We start from the raw sequence: 14,332 nt of genomic DNA on the forward strand, positions 1-14,332 counted from the left end.
TTTCACTTTTAAATGGGTTAAAAAATATAAGAGTATTTTTTTCTTTTTTCTTTGGAACTCGGTGTAAGAAAATAAATATTTATAATTTTGACTTCTAAACATAAAAACTTTTGGAGTTACCGGATCAATACTAATATTCATGAGTTTAAGTAATCAGTATTATGAACATGGAGAAATTATGGGTGTGAGAGAAAAATTAAGTACAATGCAATTATTGTCAATGATAAGTTATTATCTTTGATATATAAAAGTAAAATGAAAAGATAAATCTTTTTGAAATTGAGGAGATAACTATATTTGGTTACTTTCTCTACTTTGATAGTATATGGGTACGTTCATTCATCTCACACGTACATGTTCATATGATGGTGATGTTATTTTGCTACATATATATATCATTGATGATTTTTTGTATAATTATTGTTGCTATATATCTTGAGCACTGCGTGTGTTATCATTATCTCTCAATGATAAAGTGAGATGTTAATATTTTTGGCTCTATATACTTATTTCCAAATTAAACTACTACCACAATTGAATTAGTAGTGTTAATTTCTATGAGTGATTAAGAGAGTGAATTTAATTCATATAAGTTAGCTTACCACATAATTAGAAAAAAAATAATCAACTTAACTTTTTTTGTTTTTAAGTTAAAAATTTTGTAATTCAGTTCAATTTATTAATTATATGTTTATGATTTAATGAATATTTTTTACAATTTATTTTATAATTTATTGAAGTATAATAAAAGTAAACTCAAATTCATTTTTTTATAACATCATAATAGAAGTTTTCACATTTTTTACCAAACATTATTATTATTATAAAGACACTAGGTAAAAAACTAAAGTGTCAACAATAAAAAAATTATAAAAAATGGTAAAAAACTAATAAACAATTTTTGTCAGTATGTTACGAGTCAATCTACTTTTAATTTGATTTCAAACTTTGTAATTAGTGAGTTGAGCCGAGTCCAATTTAACATACATTTTAAAAAATTAAATTTTTTTCATCTTAACCCAACCCAAAAATTCATAATAAATTAAGTTGGTTTACAAGTTAAAACTCATTTTAAGTTCTCTACATATATGTTCGTCTAAATTAAAAGAAAAAATATTAACATATTGTATATAATTTTGTATTAACAATATTACTTTTCATTATTGTTGTGTATCCAATGGTCTCACTTCAAGAATCAAAGTCAAAAATAATTTAAATTTACATTTTTCTTTTAATTTTTGAAATAGCTTTTATAAATAAGACTATAGCAAAATTTTCAGAAACACTATCTTGAAATATTATTATTTCAACGGATGAGAATACCTACTATAGCTCCTAAAATCTTGCAATTAATTGCTTTTTTTAAGGATTCGTATCATGACATTTTAAGATGGATTCACAAGGTTGAGAAAGTGGAAAGTGAAATCCACTAATTCAAAAGCTTCTTCTTTCTAATGCATGCATGGGGAAATGATAATCGAGACGCACTTGCATTTTAAATAGATGAAACGTCAATTTAATTATTTTTTGTAAGGTATAAAATTAATTTATATATAAATTAGGGAAAATTATATGAAAGATTTTCTATAAATCAACTTATCCATAGATTAATTTTAATTTATGAAAAAAAAAGGTTTTGATTTTTTTGAGAAGAAAAGTTAGTTTCCATGGAAAAGTCTTTTCTCATTGAAAATCATCACTCAATGGTTGTTTATGATTTCTATACATAATTATAAAAGCACGCGTAATGTTTGCTTTTTGGGTCGTTTGGTTGCTGATATGCTGGCACTCAAAATCACTTTTTTGGCTTATAGATTCCAGAAGTAGAACTCAAGTATAGATTAATGATAACAAGTCAAAAACCACTACGTAAGAGCTTTCTTAATTTCCAAAAATATTTTTTTGGTTATGTTTTACTATTTTTACTAAATAACAAAAGAAAGTATTGAAAGTCCTGTATCGTCTATAGTTAAGGTCAATTTACAGTATATAAATTGGTGCAATTCTTATTTTACACGTTGGTTTTGTGAGATTGAATTAGATTTAAAGTCTACCTCTAACATGATATCAGAATCAGGTTAGAGTTTATTCTAGTGAACTTTCTTAAACATTATGTCTCATCTCATATCGGACTGCTAATGGGTGTGTTGGAAGTCTCATATCAACTAAAGCTAATTCATAATATATAAGTAGGTGCAATCCTCACCTTACACACTGATTTTTGTGGAGTTAAATTAGATTTAAAGCTCTAAAATTTTAACAATTTAATTACTCATTCACACGCTGAAGGTATATGTGGGAACTATTTACATTCTGAATTATTATTATTGTTTTTATCCATGAATGATTATAGGTATAGTAAATCTTTCTGGGGGAATGGTGGGTGTCTTGTTTGGAACATGGGACCCAAGAGTTGTTTCAATTGATAAACAATTAAACATAGTGAACCCTTAAAACGCAGTGTTTCATTGTTAAACCTCGTTTAAGTTAAGTAGTTAATTTCCATGTGTCAGAAAAAAATAGTTGTGCGCTTTTACAGCTAAGTGTTCATTACTTTTTTCATACCCGGACAAGTTCATAGTCAAATTCTCTTAAAAACTTTTACATTAAATTCAACTCAAAATCTCGAAATAATAAAATCTGTAAATATTTTACAGAATTCAATTTATTTATTTCTATTCGATATAAAATTTAGAATATAAATTGAAATCCCAACAGTGTGACATTGATGTCAGAAAATGAACAAGGTTTTTGCTAACTTGGACATGGCAAATGAAAAAAAGTGAGGTCAAATATAGCAGCTACAGCCCTACACACGCGCGAGCAAAGAATGGGCTTCAATTTTCCATCAAACATGCATTCACTCTTTCATCATCTTGCATTGTTGCGTTAAGAAAACCCTGATGTGAGCCACGTATCCATGTCGCCCACAAATATCTTCAATCATATACCATATATATATATATATATATATATATATATATATATATATATATATATATATATATATATATATTATGGTATATTCGATAGTTGAATACCATTTAAAATTTAAACGTAACTTAAATACTTCTTATATCTTTTGAAACAATTTCACGTTTTTAAAAGTGATTGATTTAAAAATATTATTGTTTGTAAGGATCAAAACTTTTGTTTTTTATTTAGGAATTTACTTTGGTACATTTAATAATCTCACATCATCTAAAAATTGATGTCAAACATAATTTAAAAAGGGTTATATATGTTTTTGGTCCTAGTCCCTCAAATTTTAGTAAATTTTGGAATAGTCCCTCTTTGAAATTAAATACTAATTTAATTCTTTATCTTTAGAAATGTGTGGATTTAGTTTTTTCTACTAAATTTTTTAAGTTTATTTGACATTTTAAACTCATTTTATGATAATATTTGAGTTAACATTGAAGCGGACGTGTGTTAAACGGTGTAAACAATTCAAATACTATTATGAAATACGTTTGAAACGTTAGATAAACTTAACAAAATTTGGTTAAAATAATTAAATTCATACATTTTTAAAGATGAATGATTAAATTGGTCAAAAGTTTTGAAATGGTGTAAACAATTCAAATACTATTATGAAATACGCTTCAAAAGTTAGATAAACTTAACAAAATTTGGTTAAAATGATATGTCAAAATTATGAAATACATTTTTAAAGATAAATAACTAAATTTGTCAAAAATTATAAAGAGAAACTAATTCTAAATTTCACTAAAATTTGAAAGAAAAAAAACATATTTAACTCATTTTAAAAGCTCATTTCACCCTGTAAAATATATGTAATAAAACACTGCCATCCAAAACGAACAATACTTAAAAAAATATGGTGATTGATTATAATAATACCGATGGACCTTTTATATATATATATATATATATATATTTTGTCACTTCCTTTCTCACATGCCCTTTCTCGATCTGGTTATTATTGCTAGTAAAGAAATACACTCACACCACTTGTGAAGGTTATTATTAAAGTACATATCTACCTATATACTTCATAATTTAGACATCATCATTGTCTGTCTTATTCATACCTATCTATTTGCATATTGAACATAACACGTTTATTAATTAAGTCTCTGAGATCAAGTCAAAGCAGAGAAGAAAGTTGAGTTAGTACCCTACCCTTGTATTCATTTTCTTCAAAATCATACCAAACAGTGTTATTCTTTGTAGAATCAATGTTTCTCTTGCTCTTTGTAGAATCATGTATGTATTAGGAATGAACTCTTGACTGTGAGTTGCAGAGAAAGAAAAAGGTGAAACAAAAAAATTACCAGGCTTGGAAAAGGAGGGAACTTGGTGGGGCCATGGTTTGATAGAGGAGAAAGCCGCAAAAGAGTATTATATAAATGAGTGTTACCACCTTCTCCACTCCATTAACACTTCACTTTCACATTCTCAAACACGCTTCACCAACAAGTTTCAACCACCAATCACCATCATGGCTAGACCCCAACAACGCTATCGTGGTGTCCGCCAGAGGCACTGGGGCTCCTGGGTCTCCGAAATTCGCCACCCTCTTTTGTAATACTCACTCTTTCTTCTTAAATACCAACTTTTTCTTCTTCCGTGTTACCCTGTAGTTTTTTTAATAAAACCGCATTATGTAACACACTGATTAACGTTGTTTGCTGGTTTTTCTAGGAAGACCAGAATATGGCTGGGAACGTTTGAAACAGCGGAAGATGCTGCCAGAGCGTACGATGAAGCGGCGAGGTTAATGTGCGGGCCAAAAGCGCGCACCAATTTCGCTTACAATCCGAACGACCCACAATTATCTTCGTCGAAGCTTCTTTCTGCTACTCTGACAGCGAAGCTACACAAGTGTCACATGGCGTCTCTTTCGCTCCAAATGAACAAGCAGAAGGGATCTCAGAAAGAGGGTGAAGAAGGGTCGTCAAATTCAGGCAATGCCGTTGCGGGAACGAGCGTGGACACAAAAAGTTTCCGATGGGCAGAGAAGAGACACGAGGAAGTGCAGTGGGTAGAAGAGTACCATGTTGAAGTGGGAGAAGGAGAAGCAGAACAGCAGCAACAGTTTCAGCCAGTTCTTGAAGATGATCACATTGAACAGATGATTCAGGAGCTTCTTGATTATGGGTCAATGGAGTTTAGTTGTGTTGACTCGGTCTAAAAACGAAGCAAATTTACAAGCATTCTCCTCCGTATGGTACTATTTACTAATGCCCCCATGTAATAAAAAATAGCGAGCTTTAGACTTTAGTACCATAGTTTTCACCATGAGTTTCAATCACTCCTCATTTTAATGGTCAAGCATGTGGAACTAGAATGTAATCAATCATACAAAAACCAACGCATGCATATATGATGTGGACTATATTCTAGATAGCATAAGTAAAACATCAAAAGACTACAAATTTCCGACTTCTGTTTTTTGTTTGTTTGATACTGAAAGCTGCCCAAAATTCTTCAAAAGTGCTACACAGATGTGGGACCTATGCTGTCCCAGACATTTATATGTTTAACAACCAATATTAAGAACTCTCACGTCCCATCCAATAAATAAAATCAATTTATCCTGTATAAATGGAATGAGATCTCATTTTATAAGTTGATATTGTAACATCAGATAAGTTTTGAAATCCAATTTTTATCATCAATTAGAGTCTATTCCATCCAAATTTATTGTTTGTTGGTGTTGCGGGTTGTACAATTGTTCCGTGGCGAAGGCCAAATGGGTCAAGTCACAATCCAAGTGAAGTTTCTAGTAGGACAATTGCTAAGGATGAGATTGTTGCAAGTGACATCAATTGTCTCGTGACAGAGACCAAGTGAGTCGGATCACAATCGAATAAATCGTAACGTTTGGACTTGTGTTACACTCTTAAGTAAAAAGAGTTGCGCCCTAACTACTAATTATAGCTTTTGACATAGTGGTAAGCGTTCGATCTTAACAGTTGGATACATTGTTTCACCCCGTAATCGAATCGGTGTCAGATCACCTATCAATATTTAGTCTCATCCATTATATATATGTTTCGGAGTGAAGAGTTTGAATTAAAGTTCAGTTACTAACAAACTATGGATTATGAAAATAACCTAAAGAAAAGAAGGGCAATGATTAACTAGTAGCAAAATTGATCTTTGGTAACAAACTTGAAGCATTGCATTATGAAGGTAAAGAGGAATTATTGAAAGAGGGTTAGTGCAACGGTTTTGGCAGTAGCAGGCGTTGGAGTGGATAGTAACAAGCACCTGGAGGCATGATTAGGAGAGAGCGATCACAGAGCAAGAAACGTTTTAGTTTGGGTGGTGGATCATCAAAAACTGCCCAAACATATAAAGTCAATACTTTGATTTGGTGTGTATCCAAGAAATCCAAGAGATGTGAACATTACAAATAATGCCAAATATGAATGACAAAGTGTGGCAATGTGAAGTGAGCTAAATGGGCATTACTTGTTAAACAATGAACATTCTTATTGTTTTCCCACTTGCTTTTTCTAGCTGATAACACAACAGAGACCCTTTTTTCTATTCTCTTTTGAACTATCCTTCCATCCCTTATCCTTTGTTCCTGCAAAAAGCACAACTTTTGACCCACATAATCCTCTTTTTTACCGATCGCAAAACATCTCCGTTCACAACTTTTATTTTTGTCCGGATTTCATGAAGCCCCTTACTATATTAAAATCTAAACACTCAGATCTTATATACATTCAATAGCATCACATTTACACTTCTTCTTTTTATTACATGTCGTGGATAAAAAAGAGAGAGACACAAAATTTAATGTTTTATGAATCAATGTACCCAAAAGTTGTCTGTGTACCACTTTTTTCTTTGCTTCACATGCATCTTTTGGTCTAGATAATCTTATTGAGCATTAAATATAATTAAACACGATACAAGGTCTATTACGATGCAATTGAATTAACAAGCGATGTCTTTCAAATTTTCCTTTACGACTTAGTTTTTTTTTTTTTCAGAAGAAAAATAGAGATTTGGTAGCATTATCTGTCACTTTTGTAATGCAATTAATTCTTCAGCCGGCAACTTTAAGCATGTGCATGGAGAATGTCTTCCATGCTTACAATGAAGACAATGTTTGTTTCCAACAACACGGACCAGCATGTCCCTTCAAATTGCAATCATGCCAAAGTCATACTATGATTGTTCTCATAGCAGAGCAATAGTGCACAAGACATGGAAAATAGTGTCAAACATTGCAGTTAGTGATCGATCATATGTTGAGGTAAAATGCAAATTATACCATTTCTATCGTAAAGTTCAAATCAAGCTACAAAACCAAAACAACCAAACACAATGAAAATATTGAATTGTAAAACTTTGGAGATTCTGAATGTTTTGGTATCTAATGCAATTATGCAAACAAAAATACTCACCGTTTCTCAAAAGGTTAACCCATTCGTACAAGATCTCAAAACTTTTCTATCATTAAATTTAAGTTTCCCTTTCGTTAGAGTAAGAACCTCGTTAAAACAACGAGGTTCCAATTTGAGACATTGAGTTCGTTGCAAGATTTTGATACCATTGTTATAAAAAGTTTTACTGATTTAGAGAAGGTTCTAAAATTTCTTAACAAAATAATGGCTGGTATGGTCTTAATTTTTGATGATTCATCAATTTTTTTGCTACTATGTTGATCTAACTTTGGTGAATTTAAATCTTTGTAAAGGTGGGTGGGACAAAAAACGGCACTATTTTAACCTCATGCCTAATGATTATTCATCCATCTGGTAATTGATTTTGTCTTCCACAACCGTTTAAAAGCACAAATTTGATAATCTTAATGACATGACTATAAAAACTATAATTCGGTGTAGCTGAATCATGGTCTCTTTGATTAGATTTTTAACCTTAACAAGTCTCTCTTCTCTTCCCTCAAATAGAAGGATACCATAAATCATGGTCATGTCACAGTCTAACCTAGTTAAGATGCTAAGCAATAGCCCTTCAATCGATTTGGCAAGAATCATAGAAAAAGAACAACTCTTCTTTGAATAGCCTAATGATAGTGACAAATTGAAACTATTCTAGTTAAATCTGTGAAACAAAATAGCTATAAAAAAACAAACTTTTGTATTTAAAAATAAATAAATAAATAAAGAATAGTATAGAAAATTTTATGTGTGTCAAAGTATTGGTATTCTTCCTTTACATGGGACAGACACTATTTTAATGTTATTAGTGCAATATTGTCTGAAAGCGTGCCCTTAATATATATAAAAAAAAATGAATTTGAACTCCATCATTGTCTTTGAAAAATTACCATTCTACAGGAGTCTAATTTTTTTTATTGTTCTCTGCTAAACATTAAAAACACACTATTTTAATACTTTAAAGATAATTTTAATATATTTTTAAATTTTTAAATTAATGGTCATCAATGTATTTTGAAAACATAACAGAAGAACAATAACAAAAAATCAATAGAAAATCCAAACTCCATTCTATACTCAGTAGATGTATAGCAGAAACAAGGAGAGAAAAATGAAGTTGGAGGATTATTATCCAAGAGAAAAAAAAGGCTTCACATTGAAACGATCCAGTGAGTGCAATCTTATGTTAAGTGAAAAGAAAATTTCTTGAAATAAAAAAAAAATGTTACTTGGGCCGTAGAAGTTAGTCCAAGTGTTTTGGGCCGTGTTTGTATAAATCGGATTGGGCCTATGTCCTACGTGTATTACCATGGTATGATTTGACCACGATGTGTAGTAATAACGATGAGATTGGGTGGCACGTGGGAGCGCACGAGTGGGGTCAAAGGTAACGCCACGAGGCTCGGTGCTTGGCTCGTTTTTTAGTGTAGTTAGTTATGAAAAAGAAAGAACGGAAAGAGAGAGCAAAAGTTTGTTAGTGAACGAGTGGGAAGGAGAGATTTCAGAACAACGCTACAGAGAGAAACTCTCACTCACACACTGCCATGAACCAAAATAGTACCAAAATAGTTAGCATTTTTTTGTGTATATATACCCATCTCTCACACTTTCTTTCTCAAGCAACCATCTTCTTTCTCTCTTTAACTTAACAACAACAACATGGGAGGTCTCGAAGACATCAAGAACGAGGCAGTGGATCTCGTGAGTGTCTTGTCTTGTCTCCTTTTTTCTTCTCTTTCTTTCTCGTTGTATTCTCAGATTCATGTTACTATAATGTAACGTGGCTTTGTGTTTTGAAGGAGAGGATTCCTGTCGATGAAGTGTTCCGCGAACTGAATTGTACAAAGGAAGGTCTCACCAATGAGGAAGGCCAAAAGAGGTTGCAAGTTTTTGGACCCAACAAGTTGGAAGAAAAGGAGGCAATCATCATTCTTTCATTCTTTGATTCTTTGATTCTTTGATTCTTTCTTTCTTTGTTTCTTTCATTTCGCTCTGACAAACATTATGTTTGTTTGATCTATCAGGATAGCAAACTCCTTAAATTCTTGGGTTTTATGTGGAACCCTCTCTCATGGGTGATGGAAGCCGCTGCCATCATGGCCATTGCATTGGCAAATGGAGGGGGTGAACCACCAGATTGGCAAGACTTTGTTGGAATCGTGGTGTTGCTGTTTATCAACTCAACCATCAGTTTCATCGAAGAAAACAACGCCGGCAATGCTGCAGCAGCACTCATGGCAGGTCTTGCTCCCAAAGCGAAGGTTGTGAGAGATGGAAAGTGGTCTGAAGTGGATGCCAGCATTCTCGTACCAGGAGATATAATCAGCGTCAAACTGGGAGACATCATCCCTGCTGATGCCCGTCTCTTGGAAGGAGATTCCCTCAAGATTGATCAATCTGCACTCACCGGTGAGTCATTACCTGTTACTAGGAACCCTGGTGACGAAGTCTTCTCCGGCTCCACAGTGAAGCAAGGAGAGATTGAAGCAGTTGTAATCGCTACTGGGGTTCATACCTTCTTCGGTAAGGCTGCTCATTTAGTCGACAGCACTAACCAAGTTGGTCATTTCCAAAAGGTACAACCTTTTCTACTGTCTGTGTTCATGTCTGTGTTGTTCGTGTTCGTGTTAATTAATGTTCATGTCCGTTGTAAACTCTCAATTATGCAACTTCTAATGATCAGGTTTTGACGGCCATTGGAAATTTCTGCATTTGCTCAATCGCTGTGGGGATGATCATTGAGATTGTGGTTATGTATCCAATTCAGCACCGCAAGTACAGGAGTGGAATCAACAACCTCTTGGTCCTTCTCATTGGAGGGATTCCCATTGCCATGCCTACAGTCTTGTCAGTAACAATGGCAATTGGATCCCACAGACTCTCTGAGCAAGGTGCCATCACCAAGAGGATGACAGCCATTGAGGAAATGGCTGGGATGGATGTTCTGTGCAGTGACAAGACTGGCACCCTAACACTCAACAAGCTCACAGTGGACAAGTCTTTGATTGAGGTTTTCTCACGAGATGCCGACAAGGATACAGTGATTTTGCTTGGAGCCAGGGCCTCCAGAATTGAAAACCAGGATGCTATTGATACTTGCATAGTTGGAATGTTGGGTGATCCAAAAGAGGTCTGTAACAAACAATCCTCATTCTACATGAACAAACCAAAAGAGATATGGAATAGTTAATGATAACAAAACAAATTTGTTCTGTTTGGTGCAGGCTAGAGATGGCATTACAGAGGTGCACTTTCTTCCATTTAACCCGGTGGAAAAGCGCACTGCCATAACATACATAGACAGTGAAGGTAACTGGTACAGAGTAAGCAAAGGTGCACCAGAACAGGTAATCAGTGAACAACAACACTGAACCAAGTTTGTATGTTTCATAGTTACTTACCTGTGAAGTAAAATTAACCCGACATTTGCTTGCATTGTCAGATTATCGAGCTCTGCAACCTCCGGGAAGACGTGAAGAAGAAGGCTTTATCCATCATTGGAAAATTTGCTGATCGCGGTCTTCGTTCGCTCGCTGTCTCAAAACAAGAAGTGCCAGAAAAGACAAAAGAGAGTCCTGGAGGACCATGGCAGTTCGTGGGTCTGTTGCCACTTTTTGACCCACCAAGGCACGACAGTGCCGAGACTATAAGGCGCGCTCTCCATCTCGGAGTTAACGTTAAGATGATCACCGGCGATCAGCTAGCTATCGGCAAGGAAACCGGTCGCAGACTTGGCATGGGAAGCAACATGTATCCTTCTTCATCCCTCCTCGGTCAGAACAAGGATGAGTCCGTTGCTACACTTCCCGTTGATGAACTCATCGAGAAAGCTGATGGCTTTGCCGGTGTCTTCCCCGAGCACAAGTACGAGATTGTGAAGAGACTCCAGGAAAGGAAGCACATCTGTGGTATGACAGGAGATGGTGTGAACGATGCTCCTGCACTGAAAAGAGCAGATATTGGAATCGCTGTTGCTGATGCAACTGACGCAGCTAGAAGTGCATCTGACATAGTTCTGACGGAGCCTGGCTTGAGTGTGATCGTGAGTGCTGTGTTGACAAGCAGAGCAATCTTCCAAAGGATGAAGAATTACACCATATATGCTGTTTCTATCACCATCCGAGTTGTGTTGGGCTTTATGCTGCTCGCTCTCATCTGGAAGTTTGACTTCTCACCCTTCATGGTTCTCATCATTGCCATTCTCAACGACGGCACCATCATGACCATTTCCAAAGACAGGGTGAAGCCATCTCCAATGCCAGATTCCTGGAAGTTGAGAGAGATTTTCATCACCGGCGTTGTTCTCGGTACCTACCTTGCTGTCATGACCGTTGTCTTCTTCTGGGCTGCTCATGCATCCAACTTTTTCTCGGTAACTTTTTTAAATTATTCCAAAATCATTTCTTTAATATTTCTCAACCTCTAAAAAAAAAAAAAAAAAAAAAAAAAAACACCAATGGCAGGACAAATTCGGAGTGAGATCCATCAGGGATAACCACGGCGAGCTCACGGCGGCTGTTTATCTCCAAGTGAGCATTGTAAGTCAAGCACTCATCTTTGTGACACGCTCGAGGAGCTGGTCTTACGTTGAACGCCCTGGTCTGCTTCTTGTCGTTGCTTTTCTTATAGCACAGTTGGTGAGTATCGATCAAATGCACGTGTTCTTGTGGCTCGGTCACTGCTTTTCTTTCATTATATGTATATAAAGTTGGTGTCTTTGTAGATTGCCACAGTGATAGCTGTGTATGCAAACTGGGGTTTCGCAAAGATGCAAGGCATTGGATGGGGTTGGGCTGGTGTGATTTGGCTCTACAGCATCGTTTTCTACATTCCCATGGATATTCTGAAGTTCATCATCCGATATGGATTAACCGGAAAGGCCTGGAACAATATCACTGACAATAGGGTACGTAACATAACATAACACAACATCTCAGTGTATATCCTTGTGAATCACGAATGTTTAAGTGGGTACCTGTGACATTGTTTTTGTGTGATGACGATGATGATGCAGGTTGCTTTCACCTCAAAGAACGATTACGGAAAGGGAGAAAGAGAAGCGCAGTGGGCTGCCGCTCAGCGCACATTGCATGGGTTGAATCCACCGGAAACCGACGAGATGTTGAATGAGAGAAACAACTACAGGGAGCTGTCGGAACTTGCAGAACAGGCCAAGAAACGTGCTGAGGTGGCAAGGCTAAGGGAGCTTCACACTCTGAAGGGTCACGTTGAGTCTGTTGTGAAGCTGAAAGGACTTGACATTGAGACAATCCAGCAGCACTACACAGTGTGATCAGGGGTTGTCGGAACAATCACGACAACATAGATTTAGACAATAAAATAGAAGAGAAATAGATAATTTATTATATTGTCCCTGTCGTCTCGAATCTTGTTTGGATTCTGAAGAACGCAGGGACTGATAGAATAATCCAATGCTTTGAGATTGTGCATCACAATCCATGATTGGAAGACAGTGTTTTGCTTAAGTTATCGTTCTAATTTTGCCTTAGCTCTAGCTTTGTTTTCTTATTTCATAATCAATGAAAGAAGATTTTGTGTCTTCACTCTCTGTCTTCACCATTACTAGATTCGCAGTATTTTTTTTCATTTACAGAGGAACTCGCAGTAGAAAACTTCCAATAAATAAATTAAAAAATAAAACAAATACATTGAAGAGGTCCTATAAATAAATGAATAAATAAATTTATCTACAAGTTAATTTAAATTAACAGAGGAATAATTTTCTTTTCTTTTTATTTCTTTAATCTCATCTAAACAAACCATGATAAATTTTGCAACTTTTATTTATTTATTTTTTTTAAACCCAAAGAAGCTCAACTTTTATTTGCAACTTCCTAACTTGTCATAACACTTATAATACCTATATATTTTTTGTTGCTGATCTTATTGAGTCACAATAACTTAGTATAATATTTTATTATTAAAGTAAAGTTGTAATGTATTAAATATATATATATATATATATATATATATAGTCGCTTGATAATTTTTATAAAGTTATTGAAGTCATTTTTGTTTTTAAGCAAGCGTTAATATAAATAAGATATAAATATTCAAAAAAAAATCGTTTTGTAATTTTAAAAAAATATTTTTGTCACAAAAAAATGGAACAATTCAAACCTTAAAAATATTAATCTAGAAATAAAATTTGATGAATTAAAACGATATAACTCATGACGTTTGTTGTGAAATTCAACCAAAGCTATATGCCTCCTTTGGACATTTTTTAACAACAAAACTACAATTATTTAAATACTTTATCCCGTAAGCATGTTTCTATTTCATTTCCTTTAAAAGTGAATATTCCGATGGAATATTTTCTTTTGTCTGATTAACGTCATTTTGAATGTATTATTGTTTTAGTATATATTAAGCAAATCAATGTTTGAACATTTTTTTTAATTGCCTTGTGTTTGGAGCAAAGAATTGGCCAAACAAGTTATTAAAATCTATTTATTATTATTATTATTATGAAATTATTAAAAGCATTTACTTATTTGTTTTAAACTTTTTTATACAGCATCCCACAATGATAAATGGCCTCCATTGTTGAGAGATTCGTTATTTTAACTGAATTTATAAGATATTATATTTTTTATATCAATTAAATAATCCTAATAATAAATATTATCAATTATGAAAGAAAATTTTTATTTAGTTGGTAATCCAAGTAGAGTGTCCTATTTTGGCTCCAATTTGTAAGAAATGAATTCGAGTGTCCAGATAAGACTTTTACACTTCTTTTTATTCATAAAAAAAAAAAAAAGTAAAGTTTGAAATTTGACAAAACATACTACTCACAATTTTGGATAATGTGGATTCATTTTCTTTTTTCAATATTTTAACACGTGGATTACATGAGTTTTGCTTATGAATTTTGTGAATTATTTGTATTTCTAAGTTTAATTTAACCTAAAATTTAA

At 33.9% G+C, this 14,332-nt stretch overlaps 2 protein-coding genes across 2 annotated transcripts; both read left to right on the forward strand.

Moving 5' to 3' along the window:
- Window positions 1-4,234: 4,234 nt before the first annotated feature.
- LOC114185688 (ethylene-responsive transcription factor ERF003-like) lies at window positions 4,235-5,402 on the forward strand. Its single transcript, XM_028073560.1, has 2 exons — window positions 4,235-4,548; window positions 4,669-5,402. Exons 1-2 carry the CDS (start codon window positions 4,466-4,468, stop codon window positions 5,156-5,158), a joined length of 573 nt encoding a protein of 190 aa, XP_027929361.1. The 5' UTR covers window positions 4,235-4,465; the 3' UTR covers window positions 5,159-5,402.
- Window positions 5,403-8,886: 3,484 nt separating this feature from the next.
- LOC114184133 (ATPase 9, plasma membrane-type-like) lies at window positions 8,887-12,893 on the forward strand. The gene is made up of 9 exons (XM_028071386.1): window positions 8,887-9,089; window positions 9,188-9,307; window positions 9,413-9,964; window positions 10,072-10,518; window positions 10,613-10,735; window positions 10,831-11,760; window positions 11,852-12,025; window positions 12,112-12,294; window positions 12,403-12,893. Exons 1-9 carry the CDS (start codon window positions 9,048-9,050, stop codon window positions 12,679-12,681), a joined length of 2,850 nt encoding a protein of 949 aa, XP_027927187.1. The 5' UTR covers window positions 8,887-9,047; the 3' UTR covers window positions 12,682-12,893.
- Window positions 12,894-14,332: the final 1,439 nt, after the last annotated feature.

The sequence above is a fragment of the Vigna unguiculata genome, chromosome 5, assembly GCF_004118075.2.
Source record: "Vigna unguiculata cultivar IT97K-499-35 chromosome 5, ASM411807v1, whole genome shotgun sequence".
NCBI classification, from domain to species: Eukaryota; Viridiplantae; Streptophyta; class Magnoliopsida; order Fabales; family Fabaceae; genus Vigna; species Vigna unguiculata.

Coding starts and splice junctions, on each gene's coding strand:
- LOC114185688 (XM_028073560.1), top strand. CDS start 4,466: ATGGCTAGACCCCAACAACGCTATCGTGGTGTCCGCCAGAGGCACTGG. Junction 4,549..4,668: donor GAAATTCGCCACCCTCTTTT/GTAATACTCACT, acceptor TGGTTTTTCTAG/GAAGACCAGAATATGGCTGG.
- LOC114184133 (XM_028071386.1), top strand. CDS start 9,048: ATGGGAGGTCTCGAAGACATCAAGAACGAGGCAGTGGATCTC. Junction 10,736..10,830: donor GCAAAGGTGCACCAGAACAG/GTAATCAGTGAA, acceptor TTGCATTGTCAG/ATTATCGAGCTCTGCAACCT. Junction 11,761..11,851: donor ATGCATCCAACTTTTTCTCG/GTAACTTTTTTA, acceptor CACCAATGGCAG/GACAAATTCGGAGTGAGATC.